We start from the raw sequence: 26,273 nt of genomic DNA, 5'->3' as shown, positions 1-26,273 counted from the left end.
CTTTAAACATGATGCATATAAAATGCATGCGTTGTACAACAGAGTTGTTTGTGGTGTCACAATAGTTCTTAATATCTAGATCAGGGGTGTCAAACTCATTTTCTGGAGTGCACAGCCTTATAGTTTAGTTCCAACCCTGCTTCAACACACATACCTGTTGGTTTCAAAAGAGCCTAAAGTGCTCAATTAGTTTGATCAGGTGTGTTTAATTAGAGTTGGAACTAAACTGTGCAGAGCTGCTGCTCTGAAGTTTGACACCCCTGATCTAGATAGAATGTTTAGAATGCTGATATATATATATATACAGTTGAAGTCAGATTTAACCCCCTTAAAAAATGAATTCCTTTTTAAATATTTCCCAAATTTTCGCATTTGTTTTTTTGTTTTGTTTTTTTGGCTAGTATAAAATCAGTTTTAGTTTTAATTAAAAAAAAAAAACATTTTAATGTCAAAATTATTCGCCCCTTTAAGCTAACTTTTTTTTCGATAGTCTACAGACCAAACCATCGTTATGCAATAACTTGTCTAATTACTCCAACCTGCCTAGTTAACTAAATTAACCTAGTTAAGTCTTTAAATGTTATTTTAAGCTGTATAGAAGTGTATTGAAAAAAAGTAAGTATCAGCATTTAATTAATTTATTATAGGCTGTAAAAGCAATACAAGTGTTACATACAAGTCCTCATAAAGATTTAAACCAAATCAATATGTGATCTAACACTTAATATATAAAGTTTTATGTTGATGAAAGTCATTTCTGGGTGCTGTTAAAATAAGCCGAAACGTTTGTTAAAATAAAACTAAACTTATTAATAATAACTAAATTATTTGTCCACAATAACCATCGCTCAGATGAAAAATTATGTTTTGTTTTGTGCAATTTTGGTGATATGCATTGTTGCACTCATAGTAATGTTTTATCTTCTTCTCTACTTAAATATGCCTTCGGGACATACTAACTGAAGTTATATTATATAATGTATCATTGAATCTCTAATATACTGAATTCAATTATAATTCGGCACTGGTTTTATTGATAATCTACCAGTGGATGTCGTTGTTCTCTCGAATGTCACTGCTAGAGATGAATGAGCGCAAAGCCCAGCGTAAAGACCCGTCCGGCGCCTTTCTCAATAGAGCATATACGGCGAGCGAGGGAGAGAGGGGGGCAAAGTGAGTGTCTCCTATCACACTAGAGCTCAAACTAACGGGATCTGCTTATATCCTCTACATGCGCAGAGATTCAAGAACCAGACAGGTGAAAGCGCGTGTCCGATGTACTCAAGGAAAAAGAGAGCTAGCGCGAACTGAGATTTTTTAATTTTTTTGTTACTTTTCTGCTTTTGCTGAACTGTTTGACGGTGATACTGTGACCTGTGTGGAGATTTCTTTAATTGCGAACGCGTATTTATTGTAGTGTTTTTAAATCAGGTATCCAGAGTTTGCCCATGTGTTGGAGACAGATTCGGATTCACATTAGTTTTTATCTGGCATCGGTTTGAACCCAGCGGCTGTGGACTGATCAAGCTCAGACTGCCAACTGATTTGATATCCTTGTAAAATCTGCAGACGGGAACGCATCTTCTCACTAGGACGCACAGCTGTGTTTCAGCACAGGAGAGGCTGAGGAAGGCGCGCGAGGATGTTGAGAGTCTCTGATGCTTTGGTCACTTTGGTGACTCTCTGCTGTGTGCTCAAAGGGACTGTCGGCGGATATGGAATGAGCATGTTCGCCGCTCAGACCTCCCCGCCGGATCCGTGTTACGACGAGAACGGACACCCCAGAAGATGCATCCCCGACTTCGTAAACGCGGCGTTCGGGAAAGAAGTACGCGCGTCCAGCACCTGCGGCAAAACGCCGAGTCGTTACTGCGTGGTGACCGAGAAAGGGGACGAAAGACACAGAAACTGCCACACGTGCGACGCGTCAGACCCAAAGAAGAATCACCCACCAGCTTACCTGACCGACCTGAACAATCCTCACAATCTCACCTGCTGGCAGTCGGACAATTACCTCCAGTATCCTCAAAACGTCACTTTAACTTTATCCTTGGGCAAGAAATTTGAGGTGACCTACGTGAGTTTGCAGTTCTGCTCACCTCGACCGGAGTCTATGGCGATCTTTAAATCGATGGACTACGGAAAGTCCTGGGTGCCTTTCCAGTACTACTCGACCCAGTGTAGAAAGATGTACAACAAGCCCAGCAAAGCCACGATTACTAAGCAGAACGAGCAAGAGGCCATCTGCACAGATTCTCACACCGACATGCATCCTCTCTCCGGCGGGCTGATCGCGTTCAGCACCCTGGACGGGCGACCCTCCGCGCACGACTTTGACAATTCACCCGTACTTCAGGACTGGGTGACCGCCACTGACATTAAGGTGACTTTCAGCCGCCTGCACACTTTCGGAGACGAAAACGAGGATGACTCGGAGCTGGCCAGAGATTCCTATTTTTACGCAGTTTCCGACCTGCAGGTTGGAGGCAGATGTAAGTGTAATGGACACGCATCACGGTGCGTCAAAGACCGGGATGGAAACCTAGTGTGCGAGTGCAAGCACAACACAGCCGGACCAGAGTGTGACAGATGCAAACCTTTTCACTATGACCGACCCTGGCAGCGCGCAACCGCCAGAGAAGCCAACGAATGTGTCGGTAAGTCCATCATTTATATCTGCATCATCTCTGGAAAGCGCCTACGGCGAGAACATTTCACCAAAGACATATCGTTTTGTCGCATGTGCAATTTGTTTGAGATGAGTTAGAAACCAGCCATGACTGCCAAGTCAAAAGTGCGGGTGTTTTCTTTTTAAACGCAAGCATTTTGCTTGAAGTGAACTTTCAGGACCATTACAGTATAGCAATGTTCAAGTGACAGATTTATGAAGCATTTGCGCAATGGTTTGGAGAAAGATAAAGAAAAAAAATCTAAACATGTAGGACTTAAAATATGATTGGAGTTTAGCAGCCAGGTACCGACAGTCTCCATTACTATTTCTCAAACATTTAGAAAAGATTTTCACCAATTTTGACTTCGAAGAGCTTTTGGTTTGAAAGCATAAAATAAGGACATAATTAACAAATCTACAAATTAACTTCCTAACGATTTTTATGCCTTGCAAAATTTTGGTTTTCATTACAAAAATAAACATTAATATGGAAATGTAATAATCCTGTATATAGCTTAAATGTTTAATGCTCACCTCATTTTATCAAAGCGTAAATATTAAGGAAACAAGAATTTGTCGCCTGTCCATGGCTTGTTTTTTTAGTTCGCAACACACGAGATATCGTTCTGTAGTCTACTTAAATAATAATGTTTAAATGATATCAGTAGTGACTATTATTAATTTAGGGGCAAAGATATCATGATATGCGTTAGCATTAAAACAATTAACAGGTGTCACAGCAAGAAAGACAAACACGACATATTTTGTCGTCTAAAGAGCATTGTGATAAAAACCCAAGAAACATTTCGTGTTATTCCTTAAAATAAAATTACAAATAAAATTGGACACATTTATTGATGATTATTTCTTTTTAAAAATACTCTTGAATAAAATTGCTTTATTTCGAATCATGTTTAGAGGGGAAAAAACTAAGAATAACTAGAATGATCAAATTAAATGACCAGAAGCTAGATTGCCAGATGATTTAGATATACGCATTGAGATTTTATTCAGCATTTGTAAAGTAATGTAATTTAATTAAATAAAAATATGTTTGAAATACACATTATCACTGCGTAAAGTTAGCTGGGAGAACACAAATATAGCCTGCGTCTTACATCAGGAATTAATAAATAAAGCCGTTGCCTAACTCTTAATTGAATAACGAAGGACCTAATTTATAAACGAAATTAAATGTCATCATTTGTACAAAAACATTCACGCCACACTGATCTAAATCAAGCAGTCAGCATTCTTAAAGCAGTCACTTTGATTTATGAGTGCAGCAGCCTGAAATATGTACTAAAGTGTAATATAGTAGATGTATTTAGTATAATAATTGTTAATATAATAATATAACTAATAATAATATTAATAATTTAAAAAAGAAGAAAAAGTAGATGAAAAAGAAGAAAATAAGAACATCAACTCTATTAAATAAAATAAGTCAAAGAAATAAATACTGCATGAGTAAAATTGTCTGCATCTTACGTAATTTAGAAAATAAACCTGTAATATTTGCTTTTAATTTAAACAGTCCTGTAACTTTGGTATAGATTTAGTCTTCATTGCTAATTTATTTTTATTTATTTTTGGCAATGTGAAAACTTTAAAGTAATCTAAATCAGTCTGCACTGAATGAGAGTTTACTGGGAATTGGACATGGAATTAATGTCTGGTTCTGCATAAACATATCTGAGTTATACCCAAATAAAAAGACCCTGATAATCATCACCTGTCAGACACTTTTGTAGCAAAATTTGCACCTGCCCTGTGACTTTTCAAAGACTGTCTAGACTCGTCTTAGAAAAGAAGACCTTGTTCTCTTTCTACATGTATCTGCACTCTGCAAATATAAACAAACCAGGTTTAGACGCCACTGTCACGCTGGAGAAATGAATTGCTCCCCTGTATCCTTGACACTTTATTTTTACCGGGGCCTGCATGTGTGAGTCTTGCGTGGGGCACAAAAGATCGTCACTCATAGCATCCATCTTGCTGTCAGCGAGCCGACGCTTTTTTGCAGAACATTCCTCGTCTGTGTTTTTTTGAGCGCAGTGCCATCAGATCCACTGCTGAAATGAAAAGAGGGAGCAAGAGAATGAAAAGGAGTGAAGAAGTGAAAAGAGAAGAGTGAAGGGGTGGGCAACGTTAAAGCAAACAGAGCTTAAACAGGAGAAGAAAGAGCCGCGTGACACCTCTGAGCGAGGGCAGAGCCCGAGGGAAAACCTTTGTTTGTGTGTGTGTGTGTGTGTGTGTGTGTGTGTGTGTGTGTGTGTGTGTGTGTGTGTGTGTGTGTGTGTGTGTGTGTGTGTGAGGGGAAAATACAATCAAACACCTACAGAAACACTATGGCAACTTCTCAATCATAACTCAAACCTAAATATGGAAATATAGTGTGTGTTGTAAATGATCTGACTGAGGTTTGGTCCTCTTTCAACACTACCGTACTTTAAACATTCCAGTATTTCAATGTGTGGATCTGATGGGCGCTGTTGGTACTAATATGTGTTCATGTACTAGATTGAACTCTCACCAAAAGGGAATTTCACCACAGAACTCAAGTTTAACTGGGACGCTGTGCTATGTTTTCCATTTTGTAGGTACGATATAGGGCAAAATGTTTTGAAACAGAGGTAATGAGAGGAGGTTTTAAAGTGAATGAAAGGTAGGACAAGAAATAGTGTTGAGAGAAAGTGTTTAATAGATAGACATCAATAAGCGGGATTGCAAGGAGACCCAGGTTTAACTTGAACTGCACTTAACTGATTGGATCCTCTAGAGGAAATGGACCTGTATGAACCCCTGAGAGCCCCTTTAATGTGGCCTTAAGATATTGATCAGCTTGTCCCATTGAGAGACATAATTCTTTAATGCATCGAACCACAGTCTGAAGCCTGTCAAGAATATAAAGTGTGAGGAAAGAGGAATGTCACTCCATACTTTGGCGGGGAAATGACGCAGATCATTATATTACATACAAAGCATTGTCAAGTAACATTTAGATCAAAAATGCTTTAAACGATACACTCAAAAGTGACTTATTTAAAATGAACTAAAATAACACAATTCTTGTTTTTGTTTTTTACGGAAGAACCTAATTGTTTTATGTTCTATCTACTTAAAAAGTATATATATATATATATATATATATATATATATATATATATATATATATATATATATATATATATATATATATATATATATATATATATATATATATACATATATTCTATATATATACAGTGAAAGTCAAAATGATTATCAAAATGATTCATTAGGTTAATTAGGTAATTAGGTGGGTTAGGTTAATTAGTCAAGTTATTGATTAACCGTGGTTTAGTGGTTCTTTTAGTCAAGCTAGAAGAAGTAAGACTTTCCGTACATAAAAAAAAAAAAAAAAAAAAAAAAAAAAAAAAAAATATATATATATATATATATATATATATATATATATATATATATATATATATATATATATATATATATGTATTATTGAAAACCTAGTTAAGCCTTTTAATGTCACTTTAAGCTGTATAGAAGTGTCTTGAAAAATATCTAGTCAAATATTATTTACTGTCATGATGGCAAAGATAAAATAAATCAGTTATTAGAGATGAGTTATTAAACCTATTATGTTTAGAAATGTATATATATATATATATATATATATATATATATATATATATATATATATATATATATATATATATATATATATATGTATTATTGAAAACACATGGGAAATATTTGAAAAACAGTTTTATTAGAGGGCAAATAAATTTACAATATTTAATAAATTAATTTGTCCATTTGTTTGTTGTTTTGTTCGTTCTTTTGTTTGCTTATTTGTTCGTTCATTCATTCATTCATTCATTCATTCATTCATTCATTCATTCATTCATTCAAGTACTTCTGTCACAACAATCAATATATCGATTTATCACAAAGCATGACCTCAATCATTTTTTGTGATGCAATAAACAGTTGAAGTCAGAATTATTAGCCCCCCTGTTTTTTTTTTTTTTTTTCCAATTTCTGTTTAATGGAGAGATTATTCTTTCAACACATTTCTAAACATAATAGTTTAAATAACTCAATTCTAATATCTGATTTATTTTATCTTTGCAATGATGACAGTAAATAATATCTTACTAGATGTTTTTCAAGACATTTCTATACAGCTTAAAGTGACATTTAAAGGCTTAACTAGGTTAATTAGGTTAACTCTGCAGGTTAGGGTAATTAGGCAAGTTATTGTATAATGTAGTTTGTTCTGTAGATTTTCAAATATATATATATATATATATATATATATATATATATATATATATATATATATATATATATATATATATATATAGCTTAAATGGGCTAATAATTTTGACCTTAAAAGGGTCTTTAAAAAATAAAAACTGTTTAAAATAAAAAACGAAATAAACCTAAAAAAAGACTTTCTCCAGAATAAAAAAAAAGTCATTATTAGATGTACTGTGAAAATGTCCTTGCTCTGTTAAACATCATTTGGTAAATATTTAAAAACAAACACAAAAAATTAGAGGGGCCTAATAATTCTGACTCCAACTGTATATCACCCATTCTTAAAAAAAAAGCGATTGCACAGCCTCTGTCATCAAATCTCTATTGAAGGTATCAGTATGGTTAAAAAAATATAGTATTTACTATAAATGAATAGTATATAGTATACAGTATATTTTCATGTGGGTTCCTAACTAAGTAGATCTGGTAGAGAATGTGGCCTGTTCGGTGTCCTGTGGCTCTGTTTAAAAGTCTAAATTGACCTTGTTAAACATGTTACTTTTTTCTAGTTCTTGGTACCTTTCACTTTTTTTCATCTTCAACATTTTTTATTAATTTGTTTAGGATACATATATACGTTTTCACATTCTGATGTTAATGCCTAATTAAAAATAAATTATAATTTGTTCTTTGAAAGTTTACTTTCATCATGATGCTATTAGTTGAAATTAGAATTATTAAACCCCCTTTGCATTTTTTTTTCTTTTTAAAATATTTCCCTTATGATGTTTAACAGAGCTAGAAAATTTTCACAGTGTGTCTGTTAATATTTTTTTTATTCTGGAGAAAGTCTTGTTTGTTTTATTTCGGCTAGAATAAAAGCAGTTTTTAATAATAAAAAAAAAAAAACATTTTAAGGGCAAAATTATTAGCTCCTTCAAGCTATATGTATATATATATTTTTTTGATAGTCTACAGAACAAACCATCATTATACTATAACTTGCCAAATTACCCTAACCTGCCTAGTTAACCTAATTAACCTAGTTAAGCCTTTTAATGTCACTTTAAGCTGTATAGAAGTGTCTTGAAAAATATCTAGTCAAATATTATTTACTGTCATGATGGCAAAGATAAAATAAATCAGTTATTAGAGATGAGTTATTAAAACTATTATGTTTAGAAATGTGTTGAAGAAATCTTCTCTCTGTTAACAGAAATTGGGGGGCTAATAATTGAGGGGGTTTAATAATAGATGTCAACTGTACCTAGTGGCATAAATTGATTTTAAAAGGACAGTAATGTTTTTATTGCAATAAGGTTGTGGTGTTTTCTAGGTTGTCTATGAAAGACTATGGCCTCATTTTTATTTGACAGATATGGAATGTTTTGAGAGAAAATGAAAGGGATTCAGTTTTACACATGCATCTTTCTGCTTTTCTTTGACACATTAAATGAATGATTACACAATGTTCAAGATAATGTACAGTGTCATTCTGTAAAGTCATCATAAATGCACAAGCGTGAGCTTAAGCAATAAGCAAGTTTAACCAGTTTAAAGCTGCTCCACAGTAGGTAATTCCACTATAAAATCACTTTCATTTCAGTTGTAAACCCGTATCATCAGCTGTAAATCCATATCATCAGTTGTAAAGCAGTATCTAGCTCAGTTTAATGTTGTGTCAGTTCAGTGTCATAAATGTGTACAATTTGCAAGTTCATTTATTTATTTATTTTTTGCTGATTTCCTCTTACAATGTGCACTTGGTTTAAAATCCAATTTCAGCTGGACTAAAAGAATAGTTCATAATTTTCAAACCTCATTAGTCTAACTAGTTGAAATAATGCCAGTCTGTTTTTTGGAAAGTCAGACTTGTAGACTTAAAAATACCTTAGCCTCATTCATTCATTTTCTTTTCAGCTTAGTCCCTTTATTAATCAGGGTTCGCCACAGCTAAATGATTAGAAAACGTATTCAGCATGTATTTTACACAGCAGACGCCCTTCCAGCTGCAACCCAACATTGGGAAACTGTCTTAGCTTCATCCTGGCACATTTACACTTTAATGGAACTACAGTTTGCCATGCCAATATGCACCTGACATAAAAAACAGAGACAATGTCTTATTAATCCTTCAAATATTGCATCACATTGTAGCTTAGATATGCCCTAATCTTCTGTTGCTCAATTATAACTGCACATAAATAGAATTGTCTTTCAGTAGAGCAGAAAAGGCAGCGGGAAGCACTTTAGTCAAGAGAAGAGAAATGTTTCACAGGACTACAATTATCTTGATGACAGAAGGGTTTGTGTTTAATCTCACACCGTGGTTTTAGATGACTCGGGATGTTTCTCTGTCCTCTGTTGTTGGAAGTAAAGCATATCGCTGTCAGAATCCAAATGGTTCCTCTTGTGTTTCCCGCATGTACTTGTTTCTCCGTCACATAGTTAAGTTCAACTCTCTAGCATCTCTCCCACATGCCAAACCACAAGATGACTGCCAGTTTGAACAGATTGTCTCACATAGTTACTGCATGATCTTTATGGACATAAATTGCACACTTGGAAGTGTTTTATAGCTATATTGGGCCTGATTCTGAAATTCATGACTGACTGTGCAGGTTGATATGTACCCAGGACATTTTATTTACTGTATTTACAAGAGGAAGTAAAGTACTGTCAATGTGTTCTTTGCAAATGTAAAACAATATTCGTAAATCTGTTGGAATTTTCTTTGTTGTGCTAAAAACTAAAGATGTTTTGAAGAATTTGTTGCTGACCACCACTGACTTAGCATGGAATTTTAAATTAAATTAAATTAAATTAAATTAAATTAAATTAAATTAAATTAAATTAAATTAAATTAAATTAAATTAAATTAAATTTAATTTAATTTAATTTAATTTAATTTAATTTAATTTAATTTAATTTAGGGCATCAGATGGCGCAGTGGGTAGCACAATCGCCTGACAGCAAGAAGGTTGCTGTTTCGAGCCCCGGCTCTCCCTGTGTTGCTGTGGGTTTCCTCCGGATGCTTTGGTTTCCCCCACAGTCCAAAGACATGCGGTACAGTTGAACTGAATAAGCTAAATTGCCCGCACTGTATGTGTGTGAATGCAAGAGTGTATGGCTGTTGTCCAGTGTTGGGTTGTGTGTCTAAGGGCATCCGCTGCGTAAAACATATGCTGGATAAGTTGGTGGTTCATTCTGCTGTGGCGATGCCTGATTAATAAATGGACTTAGGCGAAAAGAAAATGAATTAATGAATTTTATTTTATTTTATTTTATTTTATTTTATTTTATTTTATTTTATTTTATTTTATTTTATTTTATTTTATTTTATTTTTACCTGGTTTCCTCTGAGAGCTCTGGTTTCCCCCACAGTCCAAATACATGCGCGAGAATTGGATAAACTGGCTGTCGTGAATGAGTGTGTGAACGCGAGAGTATATGGGTGTTTTCCCAGTAATGATTTGCAGCTAGAAGTGCATTCACTGCATAAAACATATGATGGAATAGTTGGTGGTTCATTATGCTGTGGTGAACCCAAATAAATAAGAGACTAATCTGCTCATTGATGGATTTGCTCTTCAGTGTTTGAACTCAGTGAATATTAAATCACACTGAACAAAACTAAACTTCAACACTGAAAACTGGACTGACAGTTTCAATTTACTATAATCTTCTATGTGAAGCTGCTTTGACACAATCTACATTGTAAAAGTGCTATAGAAATAAAGATGAATTGAATTGAATTGATCTAAGCCGAAGGAAAATTAAATTAAATTAAATTAAATTAAATTAAATTAAATTAAATTAAATTAAATTAAATTAAATTAAATTAAATTAAATTAAAATAAATTAAATTAAATTAAATTAAATTAAATTAAATTAAATTAAATTAAATTAAATAATAAAAAAATAACAATAAAAATAACATGGAAATCAATATTTATAATATTATATTTTTTCATCCGAAGAGAAAAAAAAAATTCATTAAGGTTTTAGCAAATGATGACAGAATTTTTTTTTTTTATGTGACTTTAATTGGGTGAACCAAAATTCAATGTCTAGCCAGCGTCGATTAACAATGTCAAATTAAGTTGATATTTGGTTGATTTTAAGTTTTGTTTGAAAGTTTTGGAAAGTGAAATCAGATTCCAATGTCTGATAGTTGTCATAGTGGTAATATCCACACAATGTCAAGGTGTAACATGATTAGATGTTGATATTTGGTTGATTTTAGGTTGATTTTTGGACATTAAACATTCACATTGACCTGATGTTGGGTTCTGACATCCACTCGATTTTTATTTCCAACATCCCTATGACGTTGGGGTACAACTACAATATGATGTCATGTTGACGTCCTGTGCCAGCAGGAAAGTTTAAAGTTCCAAAACAGATTTAACGGTTGCACAAATGTAAAACGTACAGCTCCACTGATTTTATATGATTACTTCATTTGCTAAACAGAATGAAGTGTAAACAACTGGACACAACAATTAAACTTTTGTCATTATTTTTTTATCTTAAATTGTAACAAATGGTGACATCATTTTAATTTTGGGGTGAATTTTTCCTTTAACTAAAATAAAAATAAATGAAAACATTATAATAAACCACTTTTTGATCTTCCTATAAGTTCAGCAATAGGATGTTAAATGAGTTTTTCTGATTTCTCAGACAATCAGCCAATGGCAATCTCTTTGTTTGTGTGTTTGTCTATGCCAGTAAAAGCAAATGCTCTAGTTAATGTTTTAGCTGCTACATGGGTTTTATAAATCAATGTCTCTAATCTTCAAAGCTGCCGATGGATCAAACTGTCTCACCTATCAAGCAAAAGAGGGTGAGATGTGAGACAAGAAACCTGACGGAGCTATTGCACTTTGCTCTGCTGCTTCACTTTTCTACCTCTCTTTTGTTCGAAGGGGATAAATGACATGTAGCGGTTCATTTCTCTAATCCAAATGGCCACATTTCCCAGAATGCTTATCAGTGTTTACTGGTGTTCAACTCCAATTGTAAACCACAGGCAAATAAGACCTTCTCGCATGCGCGTAATTCTCACATGAATCGCTTTTATGCTCTGCAGATGCGGCAAACCCTGCGAACACAAACACCTCGAAGTTCGAAACCACCTGTTTGTGATTGTACAACGTGAATGTTTTTCACTAGCAAGTGGGCAAGCTCATTAGCTCTTTCATGTTACTCCATACCGGCTGGCAGCTTTTTCGACAGGAAGGTTGATCAAAAAAACAATGTTTTTGAGAATTTGGACTGGGATGCACAAGCTCAGCCTCTTCAGGAGAAGCAGAGATGTAAGAGAGCATTGAGCTGGCTGTTGTAAACCTGTGGGGCAGGCTGTGTGTTTTTGAGAAGGCCCAGACCTCCTGGCGAGATCAGTGCTGGCGGAAAGCCCATGCTGGGGCTCTGCTGCAGGGGGGGTGAGTATATTTCCAGAGCAGAGCCTGGCTCTAGAGCCCAAACCTCTGCAGCAAACTCAACCTGATGCCTGCCAGGTTGCAGCGCACTAGGCCCAAACCAGCCATCTGCATCTCGTTTAAGTAGACGCCACCACACGCACACATACACAGGCTCAGAAACATGAGCGTTAGCACATATATCGCATACACACAGGATGGTATATGTTAGAATATGATAATGCTGCTGCTTTTTTTACTAATAGGCAGTTTTAAAGTTCAGTATGCCTTTTCATTAGGATGTTTTGCTGTAAGGAGCCATTACACATGCAAACTCAAGGGTCAAAAAGGTGCAAGAGCCTGCGGTACCTGCTATACTATATTAGCCACATTATACAGTATATATATATAAAATGTCAGTTTACCTGACATTGTCTTTTATGTTTGGATTTAACAACTTCACTATATTGCTAATGAAAAAATGGTCAGTTATTAAATTGTCTCTATTTCATTCATGTCATAAAAGTCAATGAATCTAAACATATGGGCCTACATTATTCAAAAATGGCGGACATCCATCTGCAATAAAATTGAATTTTAGGTTTTAAAAGAGAATTGAAGACCACCTTGAACAAAGCATACTTCTTGATATGATTTAAATAGTATATTATATACATTACCAGTCAAAAGTTTGGGGTCGGCAGGATTTTTACTTGTTTTAAAATAAGCTTCTTCTGCTCACCAAGGCTGCATTTATTACATCAAAAATAAAGTACAAATTGTAAAATTGTAAATTGCTTATAAATTGTAATATACTAACTGTTCAAAAGTAGTTAATGATTTAATTTAATAACTTATTCCAGTGATTTTAAATATGAACTTTCAGCTTCATTACTCCAGCCGTCATAGTCACATAATCCTTCAGAAATCACTCTAATATTATTTATTATTATTATTATTAATATTATTATTATTAATGGTAAAAGTAATAAACGCAACAATGACTGGAGTAATAATTTTATTTGAAACTACAATAAGAAAGCAGTTTGTAATTTTAATAAATATTTAAAAATTATTATATATTTTTACATTTAATAAATGCCACCTTGATGAACATAATGATTTTCTAAAAAAATTCAAATAAAAAATGACCACAAACATTTGACCGGTCGTGTACTGTACTTGTCATTTTTTTATTTTTTTTATTTTTTGATATTGTATTCCTGCAGATTTGTTTGCCAGTTGCTTAGAAGTATCATGTTCATGGATGTGCAAAGGATTAAAAACTTGTTATTACAATAGTATGAAACAGAGTAAGGATGTTGGAGCAAAATGAGGACGATGAGGCAATTGCTGATGAGAGATGCACACAAAAGCTTTTATTACGCTTTAATCAACCACTTAGAGTTTTTCTGGCCATGATCAAGTTGGAAATAATCAGCTCTGTTTTACAAACTAAATACAAATACCAGGCTCTGTTAAAATGCATCTCTGTGCAGTCTAATAAAATGCACAACAGATTAAAGCATCTTTGTTTTTTTCCTGTTTAATATGAATCAAAACCAGAAATCTAGAGTGTGTGACATCAATAGCATGGCAACACAGGACATAAAAAAATGGTATATACAGTATTGTGTCTTTAAACATCTAAGTATAGCGATACACTAGGCATGTGACGACAACTGTTTTCAAGGTATACCATGGTTTGGAAAAGCCAAGGTTTTAAAACTGCCAAAATTTTTTGCTATGACGTTCCTAAGGTGTATTTTAGATTTTTTATTTACTTTTTTTTTTTTTTTTTTTAGCTTTTTAGGATAACAGTATCTTTAGCAGAAAAGATATCCAGAGATGCCATTTTTAATTTTTAAATAAATCAAATCTAAAGTAATGAAGACAGCAGAAGTCAATAGCTATGTTTCCATCTACCTATTATTTATGCGTTTTAGATATGCGCATAAAAAATCGATTGATGGAAATGCCAAGATGCGCATAAATTTAAAAAATGCGCATAAAAAACTTATGTGCATAACTGAGTAGGATACATATTTTATACGAAAAGAAAAGATTTGCATAATCTACAATGAAAACACTTTTATCTAAAAAATTTCAGTATGCACTTTAAAAATGTCATTTTGTTATAAGAGATCATGTGATGATAAAAATGTGTGTGAATGGATAAACCAGCAGGCTGAGCACACTATAAAACATCTAAAATGTTGTTTTGATAATTCTAAAAGACCTTAAAAAATTCAGTATTAGTGTTATTATATTATTAATTACCTCCAGAATCAAAAGCGTCTGTGATCCATGTCTCTCGCCTTTAAACGCCACCACACCATCACTGCGTGTCAGGATTGCCTTCTGAGGCGCAAGTCATTTATTAAATGAAAAAAGGATTCACTTAGCTTCTCCTACTGCAGAAAATTCCATTTTTACTGTTGATATTTGGCGTCAGATAATCAGGAAGTGAGGACTTTGTTAACTTTGACTCGTTGGATGGAAACGCTGCATTATTCGCACGTCTTTTATGTGATAATCCAATTTTGCGCATAAAGTTGATTCGCATTTTTGGATGGAAACATAGCTACGTATTCATTTAAAATATTTAGCCAGACATGTTTACTGTTCCAAAATATTTAAATGTTTCTCAAAATAAAATGTATTGTGATTAAAGGGTAAAAGTTTTATTTTTATTTTTACATTTAAAAAGAATTTACTTTAGAGGAGTAACCACAACAATTAAACTGTGAAATAGTGATATTTTTATCCAAGGTTATCATGCCGTCAGAATCTTACACCGGCCTATGCCTAGTATACATTAGCTATTTACCTTTACACTCCAGTCAAGCCAAGTGATGAAATTCAATAGCATTCAATAGCATTTTATACTGTAGATTACTAGCAAGCAGATTCACAATAATAAAGATGAACAACAGTGTTATTGTTGCTGTCAGTTAGACAAGCTCTTCAGTGATTATATTTTACTTGTGAATATCTGATCTGAATAGAGGAAAATAACCAGAGAAGATTTTCCAAGTAAAAGAAGGCGGGGCCTCAGAGCCACACCTACATATTAAATCATCACCACGGACCAATGGTAGTCTGAAGGTGTTTAGCTTTTTATAAACTCCTGAAATGATCTTTGTTTTGGGCTGATTTTGTTCAAACAGATAACACGGCAGTGTATTCTTCAGTTTCATTTGAAGGAAATCAGGGCCGTTTCTGTGCCCAATTTGTGAGAGAATACTGTAAAGTGAATCTGACATTATTATATATATTTTTTTTCGCTTTAGATTGCTGGTAATTATAATTTTTTAAGAAACTGGACAGCAACACTGATTGTAAATGGGAGTCAAAACAATTCATTCATCAGTCTGACAATGTTTAACGTTGTCCAAAGTTCTGTCTTCCCATCTTACCGCATGTACATCTGTGGTCAGAGCACTTGAATATTGTTTTGAAATACAATGATCCTGCTTGATATGCAAGGACACATTGACAGCTGCGGGCCAATGTATGAAAAGTGTATATTGACAGAAAAGAAATTTATTAATCAGAACGATGGCTAAAGAACAGAGAATATCAAGCCATGTTCCTTTCAAGAGTTGAAGCCTGCCGGGATTGGCATTTAATACTTTTTTTTTCCATGGATAAATTCCAGGTCTGAGAAGCGATGTGCATGATGTGTTATCATTCATGCTGTTGTAATTTTATGATAGAGTTGAGTTGGACTTTGTTGATTGCTTGTTTAATTATGAACAGCTGATAATACTCACAGATTGTATATAAGATCTTATAATTAGCAGTGAACCGTCACATTGAAGAAGGCTTTCAGGCGAAATGTCTGTGATTACTTTTTAAAACTTAATCTGGAATGAATCGCATAAACATCTTAATGCATAAATATTTGAATGACAAAATGAAGGAAGGAAATTCAGGAAATTGAGGAAATTCATTTTCATCATAGCATAGACTGAGGCAGAACATTTTTACTGAGACAAAAATTAATATTAACGCAAGATTGATGGCTGATGTGGTTGCTGCAAATATAGCAATGCATTCAGCCGTATTCCCGTTTCAAATAATCACAGACTGGTTATGTACTTGATATTTTAAAAACATTTAAATTAAGAGCTCATAATGTCCTTTTTATAAGACTGTGAATTTATACAGTAATAATGTTTATAAGACTTAAGATTTCCCCAGTAAAATGTTTATGACAGAAACTGATCCCAAGGCTCAGTCTGTCTTTTTTTACATGTTGGACATTAATCATATCAAGTCCATAATACCGAGATTCAGAAGCATGTAAAATAAACAGAACAGCTTCTTTTTCTTTGTTGCGAGAGGAACAATAGATAAATTGCTTGTTCCCACAAACATACAGTATCAAAAAGGGACATCATTCACAAGACAAAATGGCATGGTTAAGACATTATATTGGTCTTTCTCTACCTCCCCTGGGCAAAACATTCATTTTTGAGGCTTTTGGTTAATATTGCTTGTCTGATACATAATAGAACACAGATTCTCTTTACAACCACATGAACATAAAACTTTGAGTTTTTTTCTGGGTTTTCTTTTCAAGGCAAAGAATCTGAAAGTTTTAAGATGGAGGTGAGTGTTTCAATGGAAGCTGGGTTGCTTCTGCTCAGAACTGCTTCTCCTACACACTTATGACTTATTTTGACTACATTTGTAATTTCAGGCAGGTTCGTGTTATCACTTCACAGATTGAAAGTTGTTTCCTAGGAACACAGGGAATGTCATCCCTCATTGTCTGCGTTATTAGTGCGATGCAGAAATAAAGCAGTCTCCACATCAGTGATGGGAACCAGCTGAGGATAAATTGGCTGACTCTCACAACACAAACATTGTGTCTTTTGCTTAGAAGTCTGATACCGTTCACACAGGGTAAATAATACTTAGTCTGATTTGTTTAATAAAAGTGATCAAATAAACTGTATATTCTTGAAGATGCCTGTATGAACATTAAAAGTGCGAGAATATTTGTGCTACATCAGGGTGTCTGCGGGGTCTTGATAAGTATTAAAAGTTGATCAATTAATTATGAATAAATAAGGCCCTTAAAAGGTATTAAAAAGCCTTAATCAAATTTTTACGAGGTCTTTAATTTTGTTCAAGTCTTGTCTAAAGTGTTTGACTAAAAAAAATTAAAAAATGTATTTTCCTCCTAATATTAACAACAGTGTGGTCAATCTACGCGATTGGTTCGAGCCGGGGCGCAATACATATTCTGAGAAAGTCTTTAAAAAGTCTTCAAGAGTTTACACTTAGCTGATGAGTGATAATAAAGCATATTTGGCATGCTGTCCTGGGAGAGAGCCCTGAGCTCAGAATATCCTCGAGCTCGGGGCTTCCTTTAGTTTAAAGGATGAGAGGGGAGTTTGAGCTCAGGTAGGTCTCGAGAACTCCCCTGCTTGTAAGCGTGCAGAGATATATCTGGCTAAAGCCCTGCTCGCACTGTAAGATTTCAGCCACGATTTTGTCATCTGAGACAAATTTTGGAAATCCTAAAAGATTCCTGAAATCCTAGGCTAAAATCGGTTATCTTTAATCGTTGGCTTGACATGTTCACAGACAGCCGCTTAGTGCCCGTTGCGATCAGATTTTTCCTTCGAAAAAGTTCTGCCAGTGTCAGAAGATTTCAGACACTTTCAAGCAGTATGACAACAGCTGTGATGAGTGTTAATCCAAGAACCAGTAGGAGCACCGAATATAATGATGCAATCCATGCGACAATTCAAATGACCACCAGGAAATGTCAAAACTTTTTGTTACTGGTTTTATTATTGAGATAAGCCGTGTTCTTGCTGTGAGGCAACAGTGCTAACCCCTGGGCCGCCGTGCCACCCTATCAGAGAAGGGGAGATGCAGGGGTGAAAGGGGAAGACGAAGATGACTGGAGTGGAAAAATCCTATTTATAGTGTGTCAGTATTCATCTGATTGGTGCAATATACGGAGCTGATGTGGTACCAGCTGTGTTCAATCATAAGCAATGGAACCTCTCGAAATTAGTTTATAAATAAACCACACTTAAAAAAATATTGAAATTACCTTTAGGATTGCTGCATGTACATGCTAGATCACACCCCCAACATAACCACCTTTTCACAGCATTTGTTTAATAACATAATTGCAACCATTGCTCGTCTTTGTCCTAGGTGTGTCATGCTCGTTTCTAGTTTAACGTTACAAGTTTGCACGCCCGTATCTTGGCTGTGAATTTTAGCACTATAAGGACAGCTTTCTCATATATCATACCACTGTGTAATTTATTGTCTGTTTCTGCATGAGCCTTGAGGGGAAGACAGAGTTGACTTCACTCTTGATGGCATTAACACCTCTCTTAAATCACAGCGCTGCAGTGCTGTTTAGACTCACCCTTGTTGATACCTGTTTCCTCAGTCAGCGCCAGCCAGCGATGTTTATAGTAGGCACAGAAGAGGATTGTCTGCTCGCCTCTTGATGTCTGGCCCTCAAGGCAAAGAAACAGCTAAATGAATTAATTGAGCATTTTATTTAGTAGTGAAAGCTTTTGTCAGCCTCTCTCAGCTGTGGTTTGGCAAAACACAGGAAGATTCAGTGAGACAGATGATTGTGAGCAATTTCTTTTTTGGCACAAATTAAGAATGAGTTTCATTTATTTATGTAACATATGGAGATGTAATATATAGTGTTTGATTGTTATTATGTTACTAACAGTTACTGGGAGTTTTTAAAATTCTGGTTATCTTATTTTGATGATCGCCTTTAGAGATTATGTTGCCTGAAAGTAAATTCTGCATGTCAACTATTGTAGAGTAATCACACTAGAGTATTAATAGACTGTTATAAATACAATTTTGATGCATTTACACTGAAATCAGGTCTAATGCAGAATACATTTTTACATACATTTGACACTAAAGTGATTCTGTTCACACAGATCTGCAAAAATTACTGAAAATACTGCATTATGCATGCCAGGACAGTGGCTGGCAATGTCAAACTACACTACTACATACCTGTGTATTGTTATACTGTCCTGAAATCTGCTATTGTTGTTTTGAATGTCACATTCTCATTCCTGGCTATAGACCAATGTGTAAGGTGTACCCATGGCTAGGGCCAGACAGAATCTGTGGACATTTCTTGCTATTTCTGCTAAGAGTTCTGTAAAAAATATGTTCATTTATGTGGAATGAATTTGGGTGTATCATAACTAAAATCTTAATTTATGAAATCAAAAATCTTACCTTTTTAACAATTATTTAATGTATACAATGCAAATCTAGTTAGATCCACTTATTTGGTAATCAAAGCAAGTCTCTTATATAATATATCTCCTGAAAGACAGAACATATTACTTTAAAAACTGTATTATAAATAAATCATATGGAAATTTTCACATCAGTCAATAATATTACTGAAATTAATAAAAAATGAATAAATATAAGTTTACACACATTTACACAAGTAAATAAATAGACTCAATGATTGACTAAAAATTAGGCTTTCTGCGCACCTAGATTCCACTTTGGCTTACTTATGACTTCACCATTTCAAACAAATCACATTTTTCATTTAGAAAAGAGAACACGGTGCTATCATTTTCTAAAATGTGCATTTTTTAACAGTTTGTGTTTTACACTTGCCATGAAGAGCCACAACACACAAAACAGTTTAGTTTTAAATGCATAGTTCACCCAAAAAGAAAACTCACCCTCAGGTTATTTTTATTTACTCACCCTCAGTCCATCAAAGATGTAGGTGAGTTTTTTTTTTTTCTTCAGCAGAACACTAAAGATCCCTTGACTTGTGAAATTTGACTTGTAAAATGGAAGTCAATAGTCATTTGTTTGTAATTAGCCTGTGCAAACTGTATCGTGCGCAAGCTTTTGGTCACTTGATGACTTGTATTTTGAATCTTAAAAATGGGTGACCATTACTTGTCAATGGAAAAGTGCAACACATTGTGACAAACAGTCAGTCTGTGATTTATACTGCACATGCACATTTCAACATGAAATATAAGTGTGCTTTTATTACTGTTAAAGCTTATTAAATCTGTTGTTAAATTATTTAAATGTGCCTGACATGCCTTTTTGGGGGATTGAATGAGTTAGTGTCATTGTAAAAATATTGAGTTCTAGAAATCACAGATTGTTAATAACCACTCTGATGAAAATCTGCTGTTGATGGGTTTCAGTCACTTTCGAACAGTTCACCAACTTGAAGAGTCAGTAAAAACTAGAAGATCAGGCTGTCAGTTAAATTGGTTTTGTCAGATAATGAAAGTATTATCACCAGATGCCAGATTAACACCAATAACAGAGGTATATACTCAAGTTTCAAGTCTAGCTTTATTGTCATTGTGCTACATGTGTGGACATACAGAGGAATGAAATGTCATGTCTCGCAGGACACCGGTGCTACATAAATGAACCATAAATACAAACACAACACTGGACATAAGAGCTGTTTTAAAAACCTATGCATAACTAACATATACTGTAAGATACTTAACTATACACATAAGACTTAACTATACACATAAGACAGGCTATACAAGTACTTTTACATGAGACTGAACAATGTTGTGCAGGATATTGTGCAAGAGAGGTATTTAAGGTGAAAATTGTGCAAAAGAGATATTTAAGGTTGGATATTGTACGAAAGAGTTATTTTAGGTTGAAGCAAGCAGTGCACTATGATTGTGATACATTTATAGTAAACATTGTTTTCCATATTGAGTATATTATAAGTGTTCTTTAACTAGATTATATATGCTGAATATATGCTATGTATGCTGAATAATGATTGAAAAAGCTGTTTTACTCCTGTTAGAATAACTACACAATGTGACTAAATATGACTATGCAATGACCTAAGAATTTAGGAAATTGTAGGTTGTTCTCTAATTGTGTTCTCCACTGTATATACATACTTTTCACACTGTCATCGTAGACCTGTCACAATGCAGGACAAAGTCAGGGACAGTTCCTAACAGGTAACATGTACACGCACGAAAGAAAGTTTCTCAGCTCTGTCACTGCAGTCTGCCAGAATAAACATCAGCCGGATATTTTCCATGCTGTCTGCCAGGAGAATGTGTACTGCTGAGATTACAGTCAGGGATGAGACAGCTGAATAGAGTCAATGAAGAGCTCATGACAAACATCTGTACCTCTATGTCTAAAACCAAATTCTTGTGGTTCTGAGAGTTAAGGAGAGAGAATGTGCAGTACTCAGGTAGCCCTGTTCATAGTATGTTTGCTTTGAAAGTCTACTAAGGACATTTATAATAGCCTTTCTATACAGTATATACACTACCATTCAAAGGTTTTTATATTTTTATATATAGGTAGCAAAAAAATAAACTTGTATATATATATATATATATATATATATATATATATATATATATATATATATATATATATATATATATATATATATATATATATATATATATTAAATATGTATATTTAACTCTATGTCATAGTTTATTTTTGCTACCTTTCTAAGTTTTTTCATTCATTTGTTCTATCAGAAATTACGCAGATTTGGTTCAAAACTAACATTTATTACAGAAAACATGTTAAGGTCACTTTTGATCAATTTCATGCATACATGCTAAATAAAGGTTGTAATAACTTTTGAATGATCAAATTTAATGTACAGTTAATGTACTATCTTTGTTTAAACATAATAGTTTTAATAACTCATTTCTAATAACTGATTTATTTTATCTTTGCCCTGATGACTGCATAATTTTCCTGCATATTTTGCAAGATACTAGTATTCAGCTTAAAGTGTATATATACATATATACATATATATATATATATGAATATATATATATATATATATATATATATATATATATATATATATATATATATATATATATATATATATATATATATATAAATATATATATATATATATATATATATATATATATATATATATATATATATATATATATATATATATATATATATATATATATATATACTGTGAAATTATCCTTCCTTTGTTAAACATTGTTTGGCCAATATTTGAAAAAAAAATAAAAATCACAGGAGGGCTAATAATTTTAACTTCACCTGTAAGTAATTTTTTAGTCTAAGGAGAACTGAAAAAAGTCTGTGTAATTTCATTTTGAACATTAATTTCTTGATCATAGGCCCCAGGTGTAAAATATCATGCAATTTCTTTAACATATTTTCTCACAAGATATTTTAAAATGAGATTTTTCCATAATGCCTTATGATAATCAAACTGAGAAATGACTGTGCACATCAGCTAACTGTAAAGCAAAACAAATGGAATCAAATGAAGGAACACAGGCATGAGAACAGATGATCGGAATTAGAATAAAAGGATATTCTTGTCATTTAAAAGCTCCTGTTATGCTCTTTTTAAACCTTCGGTTGCATAGATGACAGTGTCTGGAAGGAAGTATTCCGTGCTCTTTCCTTATGAGGTGAAACACAGGTCTGCTGCAGCTTTAGATTCATGGCCCTCGTGCTGGCGGCTGTTTTGAAGCCAGTTAAAGTGTCAGTACACTGTTAACACAGATCATAAACAGAGCTGTAAACAGTGCAGCAACACTGACACATTCCATGCTCGCTGCCCTGCGCGACCGTTTCTCTCAACATGTATTCTTCTTGATGTCTTAAACACTGTTGACCGGGTATAGATTCTGAATTAATGACCTCAGCTTAGGGTGGTTCATGTGTGGAGGGCAAGTGTTTGGGCTGGATTCTCAGCCAAACCAAACATACAGTGAAGACAAAAAAAGGAAACAAGCTGAGAACGATAGAGAGAGAAGGAACTGTTCAACTGTGGTACAGATTTAGAATACAAAAAGCTGACACAGTTCATAATTCTACTACACTATTAAACCTACACACACCGGCCACTTTATTAGGTACATTTTACTAGTACCTGCTTGGACCCACTTTTGCCTTTAGAACGGCCTTTATCCTTCATGACATAGATTCAACAAGGTACTGGAAATAGTCCTCAGAGATTTTGTGTCATATTGACATGATAGCATCACGCTGTTGCTGCAGATTTGTTGGCTGCACATTAATGATGTGATTTTCCCGTTCCACCACATCCCAAAGGTGCTGATATGGTGACAGAGGAGGCCATTTGAGTGCTGTGAACTCACTGTCATGTTCAAGAAACCAGTCTGAGATGATTCACACTTTATGACATGGCGTATTATCCTGCTGAAAGTTGCCATTAGAAGATGGGTTCACTATGGTCATAAAGGGATGGGCATAGTCAGCAACGATACTCAGGTAGCCTGTGGTGTTGACACCATGCTCAGATGGTACTAATGGGCTCAAAGTGTGCCAAGAAAATATGTCCCACACCATTACACCATCACCACTAGCCTGAACCGTTGATACAAGGCAGGATGGATCCATGCATTCATGTTGATGATGCCAAAAACTGACTCTACCATTCGAATGTCACAGCAGAAATCGAGACTCATCAGACCAGGCAACATTTTTCCAATCTTCTATTGTCTGTTTGGTGAGCCTGTGCGAATTGTAGCCTCAGTTTCCTGTTCTTAGCTGAGAGGAGTGGCACCCAGTGTGGTCTTCAGCTGCTGTAGCCTATCCGCCTCAAGGCTTGACGTGTTGTGCATTCAGAGATACTCTTCTGCATAACTGTTGTAATGAGTGGTTATTTGAGTTACTGTCACCTTTCTATCAGCTCGAACCAGTCTTGCCATTCTCTTCTGACCTCTGGCATCAACAAGACATTTGTGACCACAGAATTGACACTCAGTGGATATTTTCTCATTTCCCGGATTTTTTGAGAAGTGTAAGTGTTCTGAATCAGGCTCATGTGTGGTTCAGTTGGCCGGCCGTGGCCCGGTTGGAAGAGGTGTGCCAGAGCATGTTTTACTTGGGCTTGAGAGCGCGCCTGAGCCCAAAACTGAAGACAAGACATGACTTTTAAGGGGCTGTTTCATATGGATCTATTAATCATTCTTACTGTTCAATTAACACAAACTGTCGTAGTTTATTAAAGACTCAAACCCCTCTCTGTATGACAGCTGCACCTTTAGCAAACCTCCTAATACCTGCAGCACAAGGACTTTATGATTGTTTGTGAGCGTCAAAAGTGGCTGATCTGTTCGGTAAAATATTTGACAGCATGTCACTGCATCCTAAACGACTAAAACGATATAACTAAAGAAATCTCCTCTGTGCTGAGCGAGAGTGCTAACAGCGCATTATCGATGACGTAAGCAAGCTCAGGCTCGAATGCATGCTTCGGCCCGGTTCAAGGCAACTGTACATAGTTTGAGTACACCCTTATTTAGTGAAGCACAATTATAAAAAATGAAAGTGTTTTTTGTTTATTTTATTTTATTTTTTATTTTTTTGCTAAATGGGGAAAATGTAGATTGAGCAGCAATTAAAATAGCCAAGTTCTGTCTAAAAAGATATGTCTTTAACCATTTCTTGACCACCTGCAGGGAACAATCTGATGTAATTAGTTATTGGCAAATTGACAAACAGAGGTTTAACTTGCCTTTGATAGTGGTGGATAGGAGGCCTCCTAAGATACCTTTGCAATAGTTCAGCCTGGATCAAGATCCAGAACAAGGAATTTTGTAGTAGGCTCAAATACAAAGATCATCTTGATCATCTTAAGGTTGTTTAAGGGACATTTGCTGGATTGGGCAGTTCTAGAAATGTGGACTTTAAAGTTCAACTCAATCACAGCTCTTCCTGACTGTTCTGGAAAGATTTATGTTTGATGCATCTGAATGAAGAACTTTTGATAACAAACTTTTAGATTTTTTTTAGCTACATTGTTGTTGTGGAAATGAACTGTAGTTTATGAGTGGGTTTCTTAAGCAGGGGGTTATTCTTGCCTGATGCTTGGGCAAAGGTGCATGAGAAAGGGATGTATTATTGACATTAGTAAGTGAAGGTTGAATGGGTTACATACACAGAGGCTTTTCATTTTGAATATATCCGCTCAGTTGCTCTCGGTGAACATTATAAACTCACAACGTTTAAAAACTGGTTTGTTTAAAATCATTTATCTGCACAGCCTGACAGAGACAGTGTAATTTGGATCTCACACCAAAGATGAAGCATTGAATATAATTCCATTGTTCCATGCCATGTCTTTAAAATATGTCAATTTATTTACCTACAGATTTTTTATAAATTTTCAGTGCTCAGCTGTTGCTGCTCCTCACGGCTCTGATGTTTAAAAGGCATTTCGTCTCAGTTTGCGATTGAACAACTAAATCAATGCCTAAGTCTATTTAACTGGCCATATTTTTATTACATTACATTACAATGTAACAAAACACTGTTCTGTTCACATCTGTTCAAATAGCCCATTATTGGTACAATGTTTGAAAGAGATTAAATGGAAATTAATTGAGGTAAAAAATTGTAGGATGATTGGAAAGGATGAATTTGTACCTCCAAGAGAAAACTGAAAAAAAAAAAAAAAAAACAACAACAGCAATTTCTCACAGAAAACATTAAAACCTAAAAGACAAAAAAGACGTGCCACAAGATGTTTCTCTGAGCAATGCAAAATGTGTCAGTTGTACCGTACTGTATTTAGAGTAGTTGTGATTACGGTTTAAGCACCACCAGAGAATACCATTCCTAATAAATGTAACACATGCAACTAAACAATAAACAATTAAAAGAGCGTGTCTTAGACTGCATGTGGAAGTCTGCACCCAGATACTATTGAAGATCCAAATGAGTAAAGAGAACAAAATCATCACTTTATGATAAACAAGCATAAAATTAAAAAAGAAAAAAATTATTTTGCTGTAGTTGGAGAAGCCATGATGGGCCTTTTTTCTTATATGATAAATTACTTGCACCTCAGAAGACAAAGA

At 34.4% G+C, this 26,273-nt stretch overlaps 1 protein-coding gene across 2 annotated transcripts in view; it reads left to right on the top strand.

Annotated features, from left to right (window-relative positions):
• Window positions 1-1,135: 1,135 nt before the first annotated feature.
• Window positions 1,136-26,273, top strand: part of ntn1a (netrin 1a) — a 123,069-nt gene continuing 97,931 nt past the window's right edge. The window contains exon 1 of one of the 2 annotated variants that reach the window (NM_131029.2): window positions 1,136-2,657. In NM_131029.2, coding sequence (NP_571104.1) covers window positions 1,643-2,657 — 1,015 coding nt within the window. In that variant the 5' untranslated portion in view covers window positions 1,136-1,642. The remainder of the gene's footprint in view (window positions 2,658-26,273) is intronic. The other variant, XM_073952571.1, reaches the window with a different exon arrangement.

Source organism: Danio rerio, chromosome 6 (genome assembly GCF_049306965.1).
Source record: "Danio rerio strain Tuebingen ecotype United States chromosome 6, GRCz12tu, whole genome shotgun sequence".
Lineage (NCBI taxonomy): Eukaryota > Metazoa > Chordata > Actinopteri > Cypriniformes > Danionidae > Danio > Danio rerio.
This window is presented reverse-complemented; position numbering and strand designations above follow the sequence as displayed.